Source organism: Caretta caretta, chromosome 7 (genome assembly GCF_965140235.1).
Source record: "Caretta caretta isolate rCarCar2 chromosome 7, rCarCar1.hap1, whole genome shotgun sequence".
In the NCBI taxonomy this organism is placed as follows: domain Eukaryota; kingdom Metazoa; phylum Chordata; order Testudines; family Cheloniidae; genus Caretta; species Caretta caretta.
In genome coordinates, this window is record NC_134212.1 from 61,461,844 (window position 1) to 61,477,070 (window position 15,227).

The 15,227-nt window shown below is 42.9% G+C and overlaps 1 protein-coding gene across 2 annotated transcripts in view; it reads right to left on the bottom strand.

Annotated features, from left to right (window-relative positions):
- Positions 1-15,227, bottom strand: part of CHUK (component of inhibitor of nuclear factor kappa B kinase complex) — an 80,431-nt gene that overhangs the window by 5,744 nt on the left and 59,460 nt on the right. For both annotated transcript variants that reach the window (XM_048858427.2, XM_075130746.1), the window contains exons 16-19: positions 13,772-13,821; positions 6,172-6,268; positions 5,256-5,403; positions 4,294-4,430 (exon numbers count right to left, since the gene is read on the bottom strand). In XM_048858427.2, coding sequence (XP_048714384.1) covers positions 4,294-4,430; positions 5,256-5,403; positions 6,172-6,268; positions 13,772-13,821 — 432 coding nt within the window. The remainder of the gene's footprint in view (positions 1-4,293; positions 4,431-5,255; positions 5,404-6,171; positions 6,269-13,771; positions 13,822-15,227) is intronic.

The following is a 15,227-nucleotide window of genomic DNA, read 5'->3' on the forward strand; positions in this document are numbered from 1 at the left end:
ATGGATGAGATGGCACTGTCAGTTGGCATCATCTCACAGCCAAAAGTGCTGAAAGGAATTGAGGGGTCAGTTGGTCACTTCATCCCCTTTTATAACCTCACAGGGGAGGAGCTTGAGGCTATGCAGGAAGCAGCTGCAGCCAACGGACACTGTTGACTAAAGCATTCTGATCTCCAGTGCATGTGGAGCACATATAGACAAGGACTCGAAGAAGAATGGAACACCACAAGGGAAGAATATGTACAACAAGGAGAAAAATAGTACACACTGATTGGAACAGTAGTCAGGCAGGTGTTACAGTTAGCAAAAGGAGTATACCTAATTCAGCTAGAAAGCTGGGTGAGGTTTGAGGGAAACAACTGAAATGCCTGAACATGATTGCAAGTCGTCAGGACAATAAAACAGTGGAACTGGAACTACTGGTGCAGGAGGCCAAATCAGATATTATAGGGATAAGAGATCATGGTGGAATAGTGCTCATGACTGGAATACAGGCATTGAAGGGTATGTGCTGTTTAGGAAAGATAGCAATAAAGGTAAAGGTGGAGGGATAGAGTTCTATATCAATGATGCAGTAAACTGTTAAATACAGTGTGATAGTATATATAAAACTGAATCTGTTTGGGTCAAAATCATTTTGGGGAAGGATTATAAAAGAGGTTCTATTAGGATATGGTTGGGGTATGCAACAGATCTCCAGGGCTGGACTCAGATATGGATACAGATCTCTAATATTATTAGAGAGATAAATACTTTGGGGAATTGTGTCATAATGGAGACTAACTTGCTGGATAGAGATTGAAAAATAAATGTTGCTAATGCTGATATGGCCCAGGTATTCTTGGATGCGATAGATGACAGTTTTCATTTTCAACTTGTCACTGAATTAACAAGAGGTGATGCAATTTTATACTTGGTTTTGATAAGTAGTGAGGACATCATAAAAGAGCTGGTCGTAGGAAATAACCTTGGATCGAGTGATTCAGTTTCAACTAAATGGAAGGATAATCAAAACCAGGCATCAATTATGGTTTTTCATTTCAAAAGGGAAAACTTTGGAAAATTAAGGGAATTAATTAAAGAAATGAACTGGGCTAAAGAGCTCAAAGACTTAAGAGTTGGAGGCGGCTTGCAATTTCTTCAGATCAACTATTCAAAAAACTGTCTGAAATTTGCATTCCAAGCAAGGGAAAAAAATCTTGTAGGGAAAGACTCCAGACCCAGCTGGATGAATAACCACCTCAAAAAAGTTATTAATAGTAAGCAGAGAACCTTTTGGGAATGAAAGTGACACCTTGGAGGTTAGGAAATGTAAGAATAAAATGAACTGCTAAAAGTCTATATGAATTAGCTCTTGTCAAGGAGATTAAAATAAATAAGAATTTTTTTTGAGAGAAGGTAGGTGAGATAATATCTTTCATTGGACCAACTTCTATTGGTGAGAGAGACATACAAAGAGCTCTTCTTCAGGTAAGCTCAAAAGCTTGTCTCTCACACCAACAGAAGTTGGTCCAATAAAAGAAATTACCTCACCCACTTTGTGTCTCTAATATCCTAGGACCAGCATGGCTACAACAACACTACATATGACTTTTTTAGTTCTAGAAATAAAAAGAGAATAAGGAAGGATGAGGTCAGGCTGCTATGTAGCATAGATGGGAAGGAGATTAAAGATATATGTATAGCCCAAAAACTGAATGAACACTTTGCCAAATGTGGGGTCAGAAAGGAATTTCCCCTCAGGTCAGACTGGCAATAACTTTGGGGATTTTTTGCCTTCCTCTGCAGCGTGGAGTGTGGCTCACTTGCCAGGATTCTCTCTCATCATTTCCCTACCATGCCTTAGGCATTGGTGCACCCTGAGCCTTCCTATTTCCCTCCTTGTGGCATCTAATTAGTCTAGTCTCTTGTGGACTGTAATACTTTGGTCTAATTTTGGTTGTTGGGTTTAGCGTGTGGGTACTGGTGGCCTGTGACACACAGGAGATCAGACTAGGTGATCTAGTGGTCCCTTGTGGCCTTTAACTCTATGAACTGCCCCTTAATTTATTTTCTTTCATAGTGCTTCAGATACAGCAGATGTCAGTGCTGGGCAACTTGTATGTCTGCTAGCAAGCATCTTCACTCTAAAGACAAAATGGAGGTGGTGATACTGGTGCTAATATATTCTTCTCTTACTCCAAATGGGGCAAGCAGACAAGGTCTGCACCACTCAGTGAGTAGCCAACTCCCAAACTCAGAAAAGAACCTGTCCTGCTTCTAGAGTGAATGACATCACATGAATCTTTTTCACACAGATAAACCCAATTTAAGAGATTTCTGATCCAACTTCCAGTGGCCTAAGAGTAACTCTGAGGCGCACATTACTTTTCCTCTGCCAGTGTACAACTTGACTAGATTCACTGAACATAAATTAGTTAAAGTAAAGAAAAAGCTAGTTTTGGTGAGACAGCAGATACACCAGATTCAACCACAGACTCAAAAAGTAGGACACAGCAGCTACCCATTTTTAAAGATATGATCTCGGCATTGTAGGGTGCCTGCAAAGAAGCACACTGCTCTGAGCTAAGACAAGAACTTTTACAGCAGTTAGGTGTAACCCAGGAAGTCCCTCAATGCGAACTGGCAGAGGGCATACCATACCATAACTCACATCAGGCCTGACATTCATTGCCTCAACACAGTGTTGTCGTAATCTGTAAACACAAGGCATCATGGAAGGTATGCAAACCAGTAAGATGCTGGTCTTTAATATTATCACGTGATGTATGTAACAGGTGGTGTATAAAGAATGATACATGTGTGCTGGAAAAAGGTGTTTTGCAAGGAGTGCATAAATCCAGCCTGTCCTAGACAAAGGAATGTCATCTCACTGGCTTTCCTGCATCTCCAGGGTAAATTGAGCCAGGTAACATCTCAGAGGAAAAGTACATCTACATATAAAGTTAACAAAGCCATCAAGCTAAATGAGCGAAGGGGAAGACCGCTTAGCTATCATGATGGAGCCCACACTCCATGAAGCCTTCGTAGCTCTTGAAATAGACAACAGATTTTGGGAAATACAAGCGGAAGCATAAAGCCATTTTGGCATCCATCACTGGGCAGACAAAAGAGGATAGAGCTCTAGTAATCTGAAAAAGGTGGATCCTTTAGCTAAGTGAGTTGAAGTCTCTGGAAACTTGCTGAAGTTAAGTTTTAGTCACTAGAAAGCATGTTTTGTTTTGTTTTACTTGTAACCACATCTGTGTCTTCTATTCTTATCACTTAAATATGTGCTCTTTGTTATAAAACTTGCTCTTGTTTTACTACAAAACCATCTCAGTGCTGTCTACTAAACTAAAGGGTGAAGTCCTCAGCTAAACTAACAGGCTGGTGTGTGTTCTGTCTCTTTGGAGGCAGCACATACAACTTCTAGGTATCCGAGAGAGCAACTGGACACCGTTTTGAGGAGACTCAGAATTGAAAGAGCTGTTGGTGTCACCCTGCACGGAGTAACCAGGTGGGTGGAAACCAAGGTGAGATCATTGTGCAGTGAACAGGCTGCTGGTATGTGGGCTCTGAGCCAAAGCTGCACAGCACAGAAGCAGGCGGTGCCAGAACCCCTTGCTAGTTTGGGTGGACCCTCATAGCAGCACAAGAGCAGCAATCGGGGCCAGCAAGTTTCATAAAAGAACTTCAGCCTCGTTTCTGATTCTGATATTCAGCATGGTTGTAACATACGAGATGTATTAGGACTCTGTCCTTCCACATACTCGCCAACAATCAACTGAACGGGAGCTCAAGATCACAGGTTAATTGCTGCCCTGAGCACAGGCAACCTCAGTGACCCCAGCTCCAGATCAGTCAAGAGAAACTGAACAATCAGAGTCCACTTGAACTGAAGAAGATTCAGGCTATTGCAGCTGCAATGGACGCCAAATGCGGCCAGCTTTAATCTGAATTAACGAAAGGCCAGGCAGCCTCTGCCAACAAGAGGACTTCGACAAGAAGAGAGGATGGATTGTGGTTCACAGTGTTTCATAGGCCAGCCTTATTCTATTCTGGTTCTTACACCACGGCCATCACAATGGTATGTCTAAAGTCACAGTTACTCTACCAAAACGTACCAGGCAGCACACAAGCTGTGTGCTTTTCAAGAAGTCCAACGTGCTAATGTATCACAGTTGGAGCCTGTCTACACTACAACTCAGTGAGGGAGGGCAAGCTTTCAGAGCTTTTGCATATAAAATAGGTATACTCTTCAGAAAAGAGACAGACTGGTCTTAGCAATAACCTCCCTTCCTTGGCTCTTACCCATCTCTAGGAGCTGCCATAGAAGAGAGGGGATGGGGTATGTTGCCAGAGGAGTTCGGAGGCAACCATGTAGCAGTTGGAGGGGTGGCTGCACTTTCGATGCTGGAACTCACAAGAGATCGAGCAGAACTCTGAGTCTAGGATAGAAGCAGAATTATTTTCATTGCACATATTCACTGGACACACAGATTTTAGTCCTGCTTCATTTGGGTTTATACTGTGTATACAAGCCAAGAGACCTGCGAATAGTGCATTATGAGCATCATTCAAGATAAATGTACATTAATGCAAAAGCTATGGCAATGAAACATCAAGGCAACAAATTCAAGCCCCAGAGGGCGATGAATTGCCAGTGTTAAAGGTTCTCACATCCACAGTAACTCACCCACATTGCACATACTGTACATTTTAAGCTGAAGTCACCTATGGCACTCGCCCTCCCAAGGCCATGCACTATAGTAACCCTCCTCGCTGGGGAGGGCTGTATATGGTTTCAGAACTGAACAGGCAAGTGGCCGGGAGATGCAAGGCTTGCACTTCTGCAGGACCCGAGGGGGTAGCCTTGGGGAGCAGAGACTCAAACTGATATGACTGGTGCTCCAGCCACACAGTCTGTCTTTGCTTCCCCAGCAAAACAGCAGCAATGTAGGAAGCAGATGTGCTACTTCACAGCAGGCTTCTTCCTTGTTTTGGCTATTTAGACTAAGTTCTTTAGGGTAGCAACTGTCTGTCTCTTGCTGTGTGTCTGTGCAGCACCCAGCAAAACGTGGCCCTCTGAGTGTCACTGTAACAAATAATAAACAGCATGCATAAGCCACAGAACAATTCCTGTACACTCAGCACGTAGTGCTTCAAACCTTCCACAACACTTTACCAACCATCAGAGATCTGACAGGTCACACACTGCCTGGCTAAAGAGGTTACTGTTAGCGTTTAGAGACTTCAATCCTAAAGTCACTTACACAAGCTATTTTCAGCAAATGCCAGATCTCCCTCTGCCTTTTTCCCTGCATCTGCATCACAGAGCTGTCAGCCTCCTTGATGTTATTCAGAGCCACTTCAATCTTTGGAAGCAAATCAATAATCTTCTGCTTACAGCCTAACAGCTTGCTGTAACAAAGGAGAAATCACAATCACTTTGCCATTCAGTGGGGCACAGGCTTTGGAAGAATCAATGTAGCTACACTGATTTTACATCTTGCTATTTAAGGAAAAACTGGATAAACATGTACTTGACCCTCAGCATTTACACTGATAGATGCACAACTGAAAGATTCTTTAGGACCACGGTGGCTCCTGGAAGTCTTCGGGTCTAATGATCAAGGTACACAGCACAAAAAGTTCAATGAAAGAAGGCTTCAGGACTTAGAATTTGCTGTATTTTAGTCTTTCTTCACAAAGAAACCTCTTGCCATGGACCCCTCCACCTCAGCAACAGTCACATATGTACTGTTTCTTGAGAGAAGGTTCCCAGAGGAGATGTGAAATGCTTTTAGGAAAAGCGTTAAGGGGTTGTGTTACAGTATGAGTCAAATGAATGTGAGGAGTATAGAGTGTCTGCATGTCCTTGAAGGGGAAAGCAATTCTTGGTGGGGAGCTGCAGTGCCCCACTGACAACAGATAATTTGAGGGGGATGTATAGCAAGTTCTGAGACAGATCTTCCCCTTTACTAGCTTTGAAGGTTTAGGGACAGTGATGGGAATGTGCCCTTCAGCAATCTGAACGGTCTTTGAATGAAGATTTTGCTCTTGGAATATGAATGCAAGGGCTCTCTCTGCTCCCCAACAGAATTAGTATGTTAAAAGGTCTCCAGCTCAGAATGATGGAAGTTGCATCTTGTCTCTGTTTTCCTCCAGAAAGGAAAGCTCTTCTGGTACCTAAGGTGTCCAAAGAGCTCCTTGAGAACTCGATCCTGGCTCTGCACTGTCTGCACGATAATCTTCACCATGTCAGTGCTGTCACTGTAGGCGTGATCTGGAAGGGATACCAATCGTCTGGTTAGCAGAGTGCTTCTCAGCAAACAGTTCAGACACAAACCCACAGGTCAAAGAAGGATTTTACCCAACAAGCTCTGCCAAAGAAATAGAGACCTACATAAGAATATAAGAGTGGCCATACGGGGTCAGACCAAAGATCCATATAGCCCAGTATCCTGTCTTCCCACAGTGGCCAATACCAGGTGCACCAGAGGGAATTAACAGGTAATCATCAAGTGATTCATCCCCTGTCACCCATTCCCAGCTTCTGAGGCTAGGGACACTATCCCTGCCCTTCCTGTCTAATAGCCATTGATGGACCTATCCTCCATGAACTTATCTAGTTCTTTTTTGAACCCTGTTATAGTCTTGGCCTTCACAACATCCTCTGGCAAGGAATTCCACAGCTTGACTGTGCGTTGTGTGAAAAAATACTTCCTTTTCTTTGTTTGAAACCTGCTGCCTATTAATTTCATTTGGTGACCCTTAGTTCTTGTGTTATGAGAAGGAGTAAATAACCCTTCCTTATTTACTTTCTCCACACCAGTCATGATTTTATAGACCTCAATTGTATCCCTCCTTAGTAGTCTCTTTTCCAAACTGAGAAGTCCCAGCCTTATTAATCTCTCCTCATATGGAAGCCGTTCCATACCCCTAATCTTTTTTGTTGTCCTTTTGTGAACCTTTTCCAATTCCAATATATCTTATTTGAGATGGGGCGACCACATCTTCACACAGTATTCAAGATGTGGGCGTACCGTGGATTTATATAGAGGCAATATGATATTTTCTGTCTTATGATCTATCCCTTTCTTAATGATTCCCAACATAGTTTGCTTTTTTGACTGCTGCTGCACATTGAGTGGATGTTTTCAGAGAACTATCCACAATGACTCCAAGATGTCTCTGTTGAGTGGCAACAGCTAATTTAGACCCCATCATTGTATACGTATAGTTGGGATTATGTTTTCCAACGGGCATTACTTTGCATTTATAAACACTAAATTTCATCTGCTATTTTGTTGCCCAGCCACCCAGTTCTGAGAGATCCTTTGATAGCTCTTCACAGTCTGCTTGGGATTCAATGATCTTAAGTAGTTTTATATCTGCACATTTTGCCACCTCACTGTTTATCCTTTTTTCCAGATCATTTATGACCCAATTAAAAAAGAAGGGGGTTAAGTCTACTAAATCAAAAAGCCTTCTCCAGTGCACGCAGTTATACTACACATCAATCATCTGAACCAGTCAGAGCACAGGGGAGCTGACACTAATCACCCACCTCTCCACACTCACTATACAATTCCAGGCACTCTGCCCAAGCACTACTTTCCATAATGACTACAGCTATTTACCCATCACATAGCTATGCAAAAATCCCTCCTCTGACTGCCCTTAGAATACCCTCGCCACAATATTCAGGGCCGTCTCAATTTCTGCCACCCTCCCCACCATCACGCCAGCCAGTATAATTTAAAAAGTGGGGAAGGAGGAGCAGAGGGAAAGATTAAGAATGTTAGATGCAATGGCAAGGAAGGGAAGATGCCAGAAAGCGATCATGTTTATTGTGGGCATGAGGATGAGGAACTGCAAGGACATTGGGCATAGAAGAAAAGTCACAAGAGTGCATGAATCAAAAGGTAGAAGGAGCATTTCTGAGTTTGGGCAAAAATCACATTGGGGAAGAAAGCTACTAGAGCCTTCCCTGGGATAGTGCTTGGGGTGTGCTATAGACTGCCGGGATCCGATCTGGATATGGATAGAGACCTTTTCAAACAAATATTTTGCCTCAGTCTTTAATGAGGCTAATGAGGACCTTAGGGATAACGGTAGGACGACAAATGGGAATGAGGATATGGAGGTAGATATTACCACATCCAAAGCAGAAGGCAAACTTGAACATCTTAATGAGACTAAATCGGGGAGCCCAGATAATCTTCATCCAAGAATATTAAAGGAACTGGCAAGCCCATTAGCAAAAATATTTAATGAATCTGTAAACTCAGGGGTTGTATGGTATGATTGGAGAATTGCTAACATAGTTCCTATTTTTAAGAAAGGAAAAAAAGTGATCCGGGTAACTACAGGCTTGTTAATTTGACATCTGTAGTATGCAAGGTCTTGGAAAAAATTTTGAAGGTGAAAGGTCATATTTAGGGATTAATAACGAGAATTTTTGTTATAAACTGGGGATGCATCACTTGGAAGTAACAGAGAAGGACCTCAGCGTATTGGTTGATCATAGGATGACTATGAGCCGCCAATGTGATATGGCCGTAAAAAGGCTAATGCGGTCTTGGGATGCATCAGCCGAGGTATTTCCAGTAGAGATAAGGAGGTGTTAGTACCGTTATACAAGGCACTGGTGAAACCTCATCTGGAATATTGCGTGCAGTTCTGGTCTCCCACGTTTAAGAAAGATGAATTCAAACTGGAACAGGTACAGAGAAGGGCTACCAGGATGATCCGAGGAAAGGAAAACCCGTCTTATCATAGAATCATAGAATATCAGGGTTGGAAGGGACCCCAGAAGGTCATCTAGTCCAACCCCCTGCTCAAAGCAGGACCAATTCCCAGTTAAATCATCCCAGCCAGGGCTTTGTCAAGCCTGACCTTAAAAACCTCTAAGGAAGGAGATTCTACCACCTCCCTAGGTAACGCATTCCAGTGTTTCACCACCCTCTTAGTGAAAAAGTTTTTCCTAATATCCAATCTAAACCTCCCCCACTGCAACTTGAGACCATTACTCCTCGTTCTGTCAGCTGCTACAATTGAGAACAGTCTAGAGCCATCCTCTTTGGAACCCCCTTTCAGGTAGTTGAAAGCAGCTATCAAATCCCCCCTCATTCTTCTCTTCTGCAGGCTAAACAATCCCAGCTCCCTCAGCCTCTCCTCATAACTCATGTGTTCCAGTCCCCTAATCATTTTTGTTGCCCTTCGCTGGACTCTCTCCAATTTATCCACATCCTTCTTGAAGTGTGGGGCCCAAAACTGGACCCAGTACTCCAGATGAGGCCTCACCAATGTCGAATAGAGGGGAACGATCACGTCCCTCGATCTGCTCGCTATGCCCCTACTTATACATCCCAAAATGCCATTGGCCTTCTTGGCAACAAGGGCACACTGCTGACTCATATCCAGCTTCTCGTCCACTGTCACCCCTAGGTCCTTTTCCGCAGAACTGCTGCCTAGCCATTCGGTCCCTAGTCTGTAGCTGTGCATTGGGTTCTTCCGTCCTAAGTGCAGGACCCTGCACTTATCCTTATTGAACCTCATCAGATTATGAAAGGAGACTCAAAGAGCTTGGCTTGTTTAGCCTAACCAAAAGAAGGCTGAGGGGAGATATGATTGCTCTCTATAAATATATCAGAGGGATAAATACCAGGGAGGGAGAGGAATTATTTAAGCTCAGTACCAATGCGAACACAAGAACAAATGGATATAAACTGGCCAACAGGAAGTTTAGACTTGAAATTAAATGAAGGTTTCTGACCATCAGAGGAGTGAAGTTCTGGAACAGCCTTCCAAGGAAAGCAGTGGGGGCAAAAGACATATCTGGCTTCAAGACTAAGCTTGATAAGTTTATGGAGGGGATGGGATAGCCTAACTTTGGCAACTGATCTTCAACTATTGGCGGTAGATATGCCCGATGGGATGTTAGATGGGGTGGGATCTGAGTTACTACAGAGAATTCTTTCCTGGGTGTCTGGCTGGTGAGTCTTGCCCACATGCTCAGGGTTTAGCTGATCGCCATATTTGGGGTCGGGAAGGAATTTTCCTCTAGGGCAGATTGGCAGAGGCCCTGGGGGCTTTTCACCTTCCTCTGCAGCGTGGGGGCATGGGTCACTTGCTGGAGGACATAGGTTAGAGGTTTGTTACAGGAGTGGGTGGGTGAGATTCTGTGGCTTGTGTTGTGCAGGAGGTCAGACTAGATGATCATAATGGTCCCTTATGACCTTAAAGTCTATGATTCTATGATTTCAGTGTAGCACTAACTTGAGACTCATCAACGCAGTAAAAATGGAAACCTGGGACTAACTTGACTTGGACTTCAGTTTTCAGAGTTTGTTTAGCCCAGGATACAATTATTAAGTAAGCAGGAAACACCCGATAAATGTTTGAAAACCCCCAAAATAATAACTGTAACAAACTAATAAATGAAGAGAATGTCACATGTGAGTATGTAAATGTGCACAAGTTGGGACATTCAGAGAGAAGGGTGCTACAATCTCCACAGCACTCCCACTCCAGGCCTCCACCAAAGCACTCGCTAAAAGTCCATCTAATTTTTGAGCTAGAGGTGTAACTTCCAACTCAAAGAGGCATAACCGCGCTAGTTCTCATTTAGCTAGAGAGCTAAAAATAGAAGTATAGCTGTAAGTGGTGGTGTGGCAGCTAGCCATCTGAGTATGTGCCTGTCTAAGCCCATAAGTATATACACAGGTGCCTGGCCCCTCCCATCACTTGTGGTGCCATGGATAGACTTATTTTTTGCATGCTAGCTTGATCAGCTACACTTGACTAGGTCATGGGAGTGAAATCAGACACAGGACTGGTTACCACAGATAGATTAATGGATTTAAGGCCTATGAGCTATTTTTCCAGACCTTTGAGAAAAAGCCAAAAAATCATTTAACCAGAACAATGCTAAGAAGGACTTGACTGTTTATCCATCTGTTCCACCTCCTTCTACTAGGAGTGTGAGCTTCTCAGGGGGCAAAAGCTGCCTTTGTTTTTTCTATATGTCCAGTGACCAGCACAATGGGGCCCTCATTCCTGACGGGGAACTCTAGTACTACTGCAGTAGGACCACCTCCGCCATATAGGAAACGGTTACAAAGGCTGAGTTCTTGGTGAGGTTTTAGGACAGCAGTGTCCGTCATAGTGATCTTGCTCAACAATTCCATACGCATGGGTTAAAAAGGCCACTGGGAAACTCTGGGAGGACGGCTGATCAGCTTCCATGAACTGAAGCATAACATTTAGGTTTCAGAGTAACAGCCGTGTTAGTCTGTATTCCCAAAAAGAAAAGGAGTACTTGTGGCACCTTAGAGACTAACCAATTTATTTGAGCATGAGCTTTTGTGAGCTACAGCTCATGCTCAAATAAATTGGTTAGTCTCTAAGGTGCCACAAGTACTCCTTTTCTTCTTATAACATTTAGGGTAACTGGAGGGACAGGGTGTGGCACAACTGCATTTTGGTCGTTTTGTTTGTTCCATGTCTGACTTTTGCTTTCTGCATCAACTCCTGGTTCTATAAAGCCTTGAGCCCTGTCAACCTCAGACCATGATGTTTCTCAGGGTTACCTAACCAGACCGAGGTGTGGCTTTTACCTGCTCCCCTGACATTGTCCTCCTGGCTCTTGGCACAGGAACAGGGAGAAACACCATCCACCAGCTCCAGCCCAACCTTCTAACCAGGGCCAGGACTCCCCTACCCAGTGGAAGAGGTGTGACTCCAGCTTGAGGCTCACAGTAACTACCACCCCCATCACCAGTTCAGAAAAAAAGTGTTCCTCTCTCTGTCTTTAACACTCAGGGCCATTCCTCGTAGATAGTTATCAAAGCCATGTTAAGTAGACTAGAATATCCTTTTTGCCTGTATGGTTAGAGAATCAAAGAGTAAGTGCTAAATGTATCTGTTTGTCTGCATCCCAGTAGAAATCTAACAATGTGATCTGATTACCTTGTAGTTGCTAAATCCTGTTCCTATCTTCTAATGCTTCATTACTATATTCTATTGACTCAGAGATCAAAGGGGGATATTATCATTTAGATGGGACTGGTGGTGTAATAATATTATTGTCCTCATCTCTTCTCAAAGCTTGTAATTCCAAATAGTAACTACCTGTGAACTGTCTTGAGAGTTTGAATGGCTGTTGCTAGAAGTATTGTCTGTGAAAGGACCCATTGAATAGAGATCACAAACTGTCAGCTCACTTTCATCAAAGCCCACATGGTAGAGTTACCTGTCAGTGCCCTACCTACTTCAACTATAAAGGAAGCTTTGGGCCTGATCCTTTGCATCTCAGGTCTGCTTAAACTTTAACAGGGAAGGTCTAAGCCATAAGACTGAGGTTTCCGGGTTTACCCTGAATTTCTCATGGAAGAACGTGAACAGACTCTATAACTGGACTGTCTATTGGACTGTAACCTTTTTATATGGATTCCAGAAAGACTTTTACAAATCAGCAGCCTTACCATCTCAGCTACGAAGCTGACCTAAGAACTTTACACACATTTGTATGTATATTGAGCTCTTAGAAATACATATTTCTTTTTATATATTATATATATTTTATATATATTAATAAATCTTAGACTTAGTTAATAAGGATTGGTTGTAAGCATGCATTTGGGTAAGATCTAAAATATTAGTTGACCTGGTGGGCAATGTATCTGATCCTTTGGGAGTGGTAGAACTTTAAATACGGTTAGGGACCTATCAAATTCACAGCCATGAAAAACGGTATTGTCACCTTTACTTCTGCGCTGCCTTCCCAGCTGAATGGCTGGAGAGCAGCAGCTGCTGTCCAGCTGCCTAACTCTGAAGCAGTACTGTCACAGCAGCAGCACAAAAGTAAGGGTGGCAATACTTCAGAAGCTATTTTGTTACTGGCTTGGTGAATCTAATTTTAGAATAAACCACCAGTTTGGCAGATTGTTTCACTCAGGGCAGACTGTAAGTAATAGGGTAGACATTCTCAGTGTGGCCCATCAAGGCACTACGATCACATTAGAGCATCTGTTCTTCCTCTCTCCCCTCTCATCTGGGTGTCTGCTTGGGTTTGGCCAGTGACAGTGACCTGACAAACTGAAAGCACTGTAAGTAGCATAGAAGGTTTTGACGGTACCATCCCACACTAAAATAAGATCTGAGCAACAAGGCTGGGTTGGTGATCTGCATGATTTTCTTTAAACCTTAGTAACTGACTAAGAAGGGTTAACAGCATGCACAGCCCTGGAGCAATTAAGCCTTAGACAACAAGACCAGAACCCTATCACCTTTTACCTTATAGCTGATGCTATGTAACACCGGACTGATATATACATCATGACACCTACCTCCTCTACCCCAGACCCACCTGGTCAGGTCCAGGCCAAAGTTAAGGGGTGTGGCAGTTCTGACACTATATAAAAGAACGTGTAATGAAAAGGATCACTAAACAAGTTACATTTTATGGGCCATGTAATTTTTTGGTAGTGAAATTGATATATGATGTTATTTACACAACTCACAAATGTTGCCGACATTTCCTCCACTCACCACCTATGTCTTTGGACAGGCACACCATCAAACCACTCCCCTCAGCTCCCACCAAGACTTTGCGGTCTTCCCCACCCCATCACTCTAAGTGTATCTCCACCCCTCCTTGTCCAGCATTCCCTCTGCCCTGCTGCAAATGGAAATGTAAAAAGTCTGATATTTACTGTTGAAAGCAAAGATTACTTGCAAGGTTTGAGTTTTATGTAGGTCATAGAATAAGCCTGTTCCGTACCTGGAGGTCTTGGTTTTAATTGCTTGTATAGTTCTATGGCTTTTTGTTCACTGCAAAAAGAAGAAATCACTTCATACATGTATTCAAACACACAGAGGAACTGATCATCTGTAATATTCAAGAGTAACAAGATTTCATATTCAGGTCTTTATTAAGATAGAGCCAATTTTTAAATCTTACTAATAGATATCCTGCCCCTCCAACATTAGGAATCCATGTCAATTCATTCCATGATAGAAGTCCACATTTCCTAAAAAGATGCCCCTTTTCTTCACAATTCTGTATTTACCTTGCTGATATTCAGTCTAAATGGCATTAATTCTATGCTTTCTTCAATTACTTTGAACATATTTATTATTTCCATAAAATCTACCAGGATTTTGTTCCCATATAACATTTAAACATTGAAGGTTTGATTTTAGTAACTTTGTTTGCTTTTCTTCTGTATAACTGCCTGACAAATTCCCCATTTGCACTCATGTTTCCTTGATTGCTCTCAGTTCCATTGTGGACATTTAGGAAGAGTACGAGGAAGAGATCACCAAAAAGGTACATTTCTTTCTCCCTTTAAAGTAAGTTTTGATACTCTGCCTACCTTAAATAACTCAAAAGCAGCTACATGTGGAAGCTTCCAATGTCATGTCAAATCCTCCCTTTCCTATTTCAAAAAGTTCAGCATAATCTTTCACAGCAGATTAGTTTCTCCCATCATGCAGACCATTCATAAACCTGGAATCTCCCATTCCTTGGCCAGCCCACCCACCCACCTTTACTCACCCCCAGAGGAGTTTCAAGGGAATCACATATTCCAGTCAAATGTCCTGTGTTTTGTCCCAGTAATAATATATGTATAGAGCACCCTCCTCCACAAAAATGCTGGGGTTGCTGAACAACCACAACAGCATTTTCTTGTTAACTATCAGAAAATACCCCAACCTCAACAAAATTACCGTCAGGGTGGGTAAACAAAAACAGTAAGAAAAAAAACAGAACAGCAGCAACAGCAGGAGTAATTTAAAAACACCTCTGAAAAAACCAAGTTTTTGGTGTTTTTTGAGTGGGGAGATGAAGTAGCCAGATTTCAGGAAGGAGGGAGTTCCACACTGCAGGGACGGCCACAGCCAAGGCTCGACCGCAGGCCTGCTTCAGGCATGATGGTAGAACCCCAAAGCACCAGGTGGTGTGGGAGAGCAAAATTCCATTAGATAGAGACTCAAGAAGGGAGTCTTAAATATAACCAGAGCCAGTCCCATTCAGAGCTTTATAAACCAGTAAGGATAACTGACTGAATCTGCCACTTAAATAGGCAACTAATGTAAAGAACACAATGCAGACTGAATATGCTCAACAACTCAAATTCGCAAGCTGTCATGCGGTTTAATCTGAACGAGCTGCAAGCGGTGCATCAGTCTTGCTGATAGCCCCACAAGAGGGAATTACAACAGCTGATGTCTCA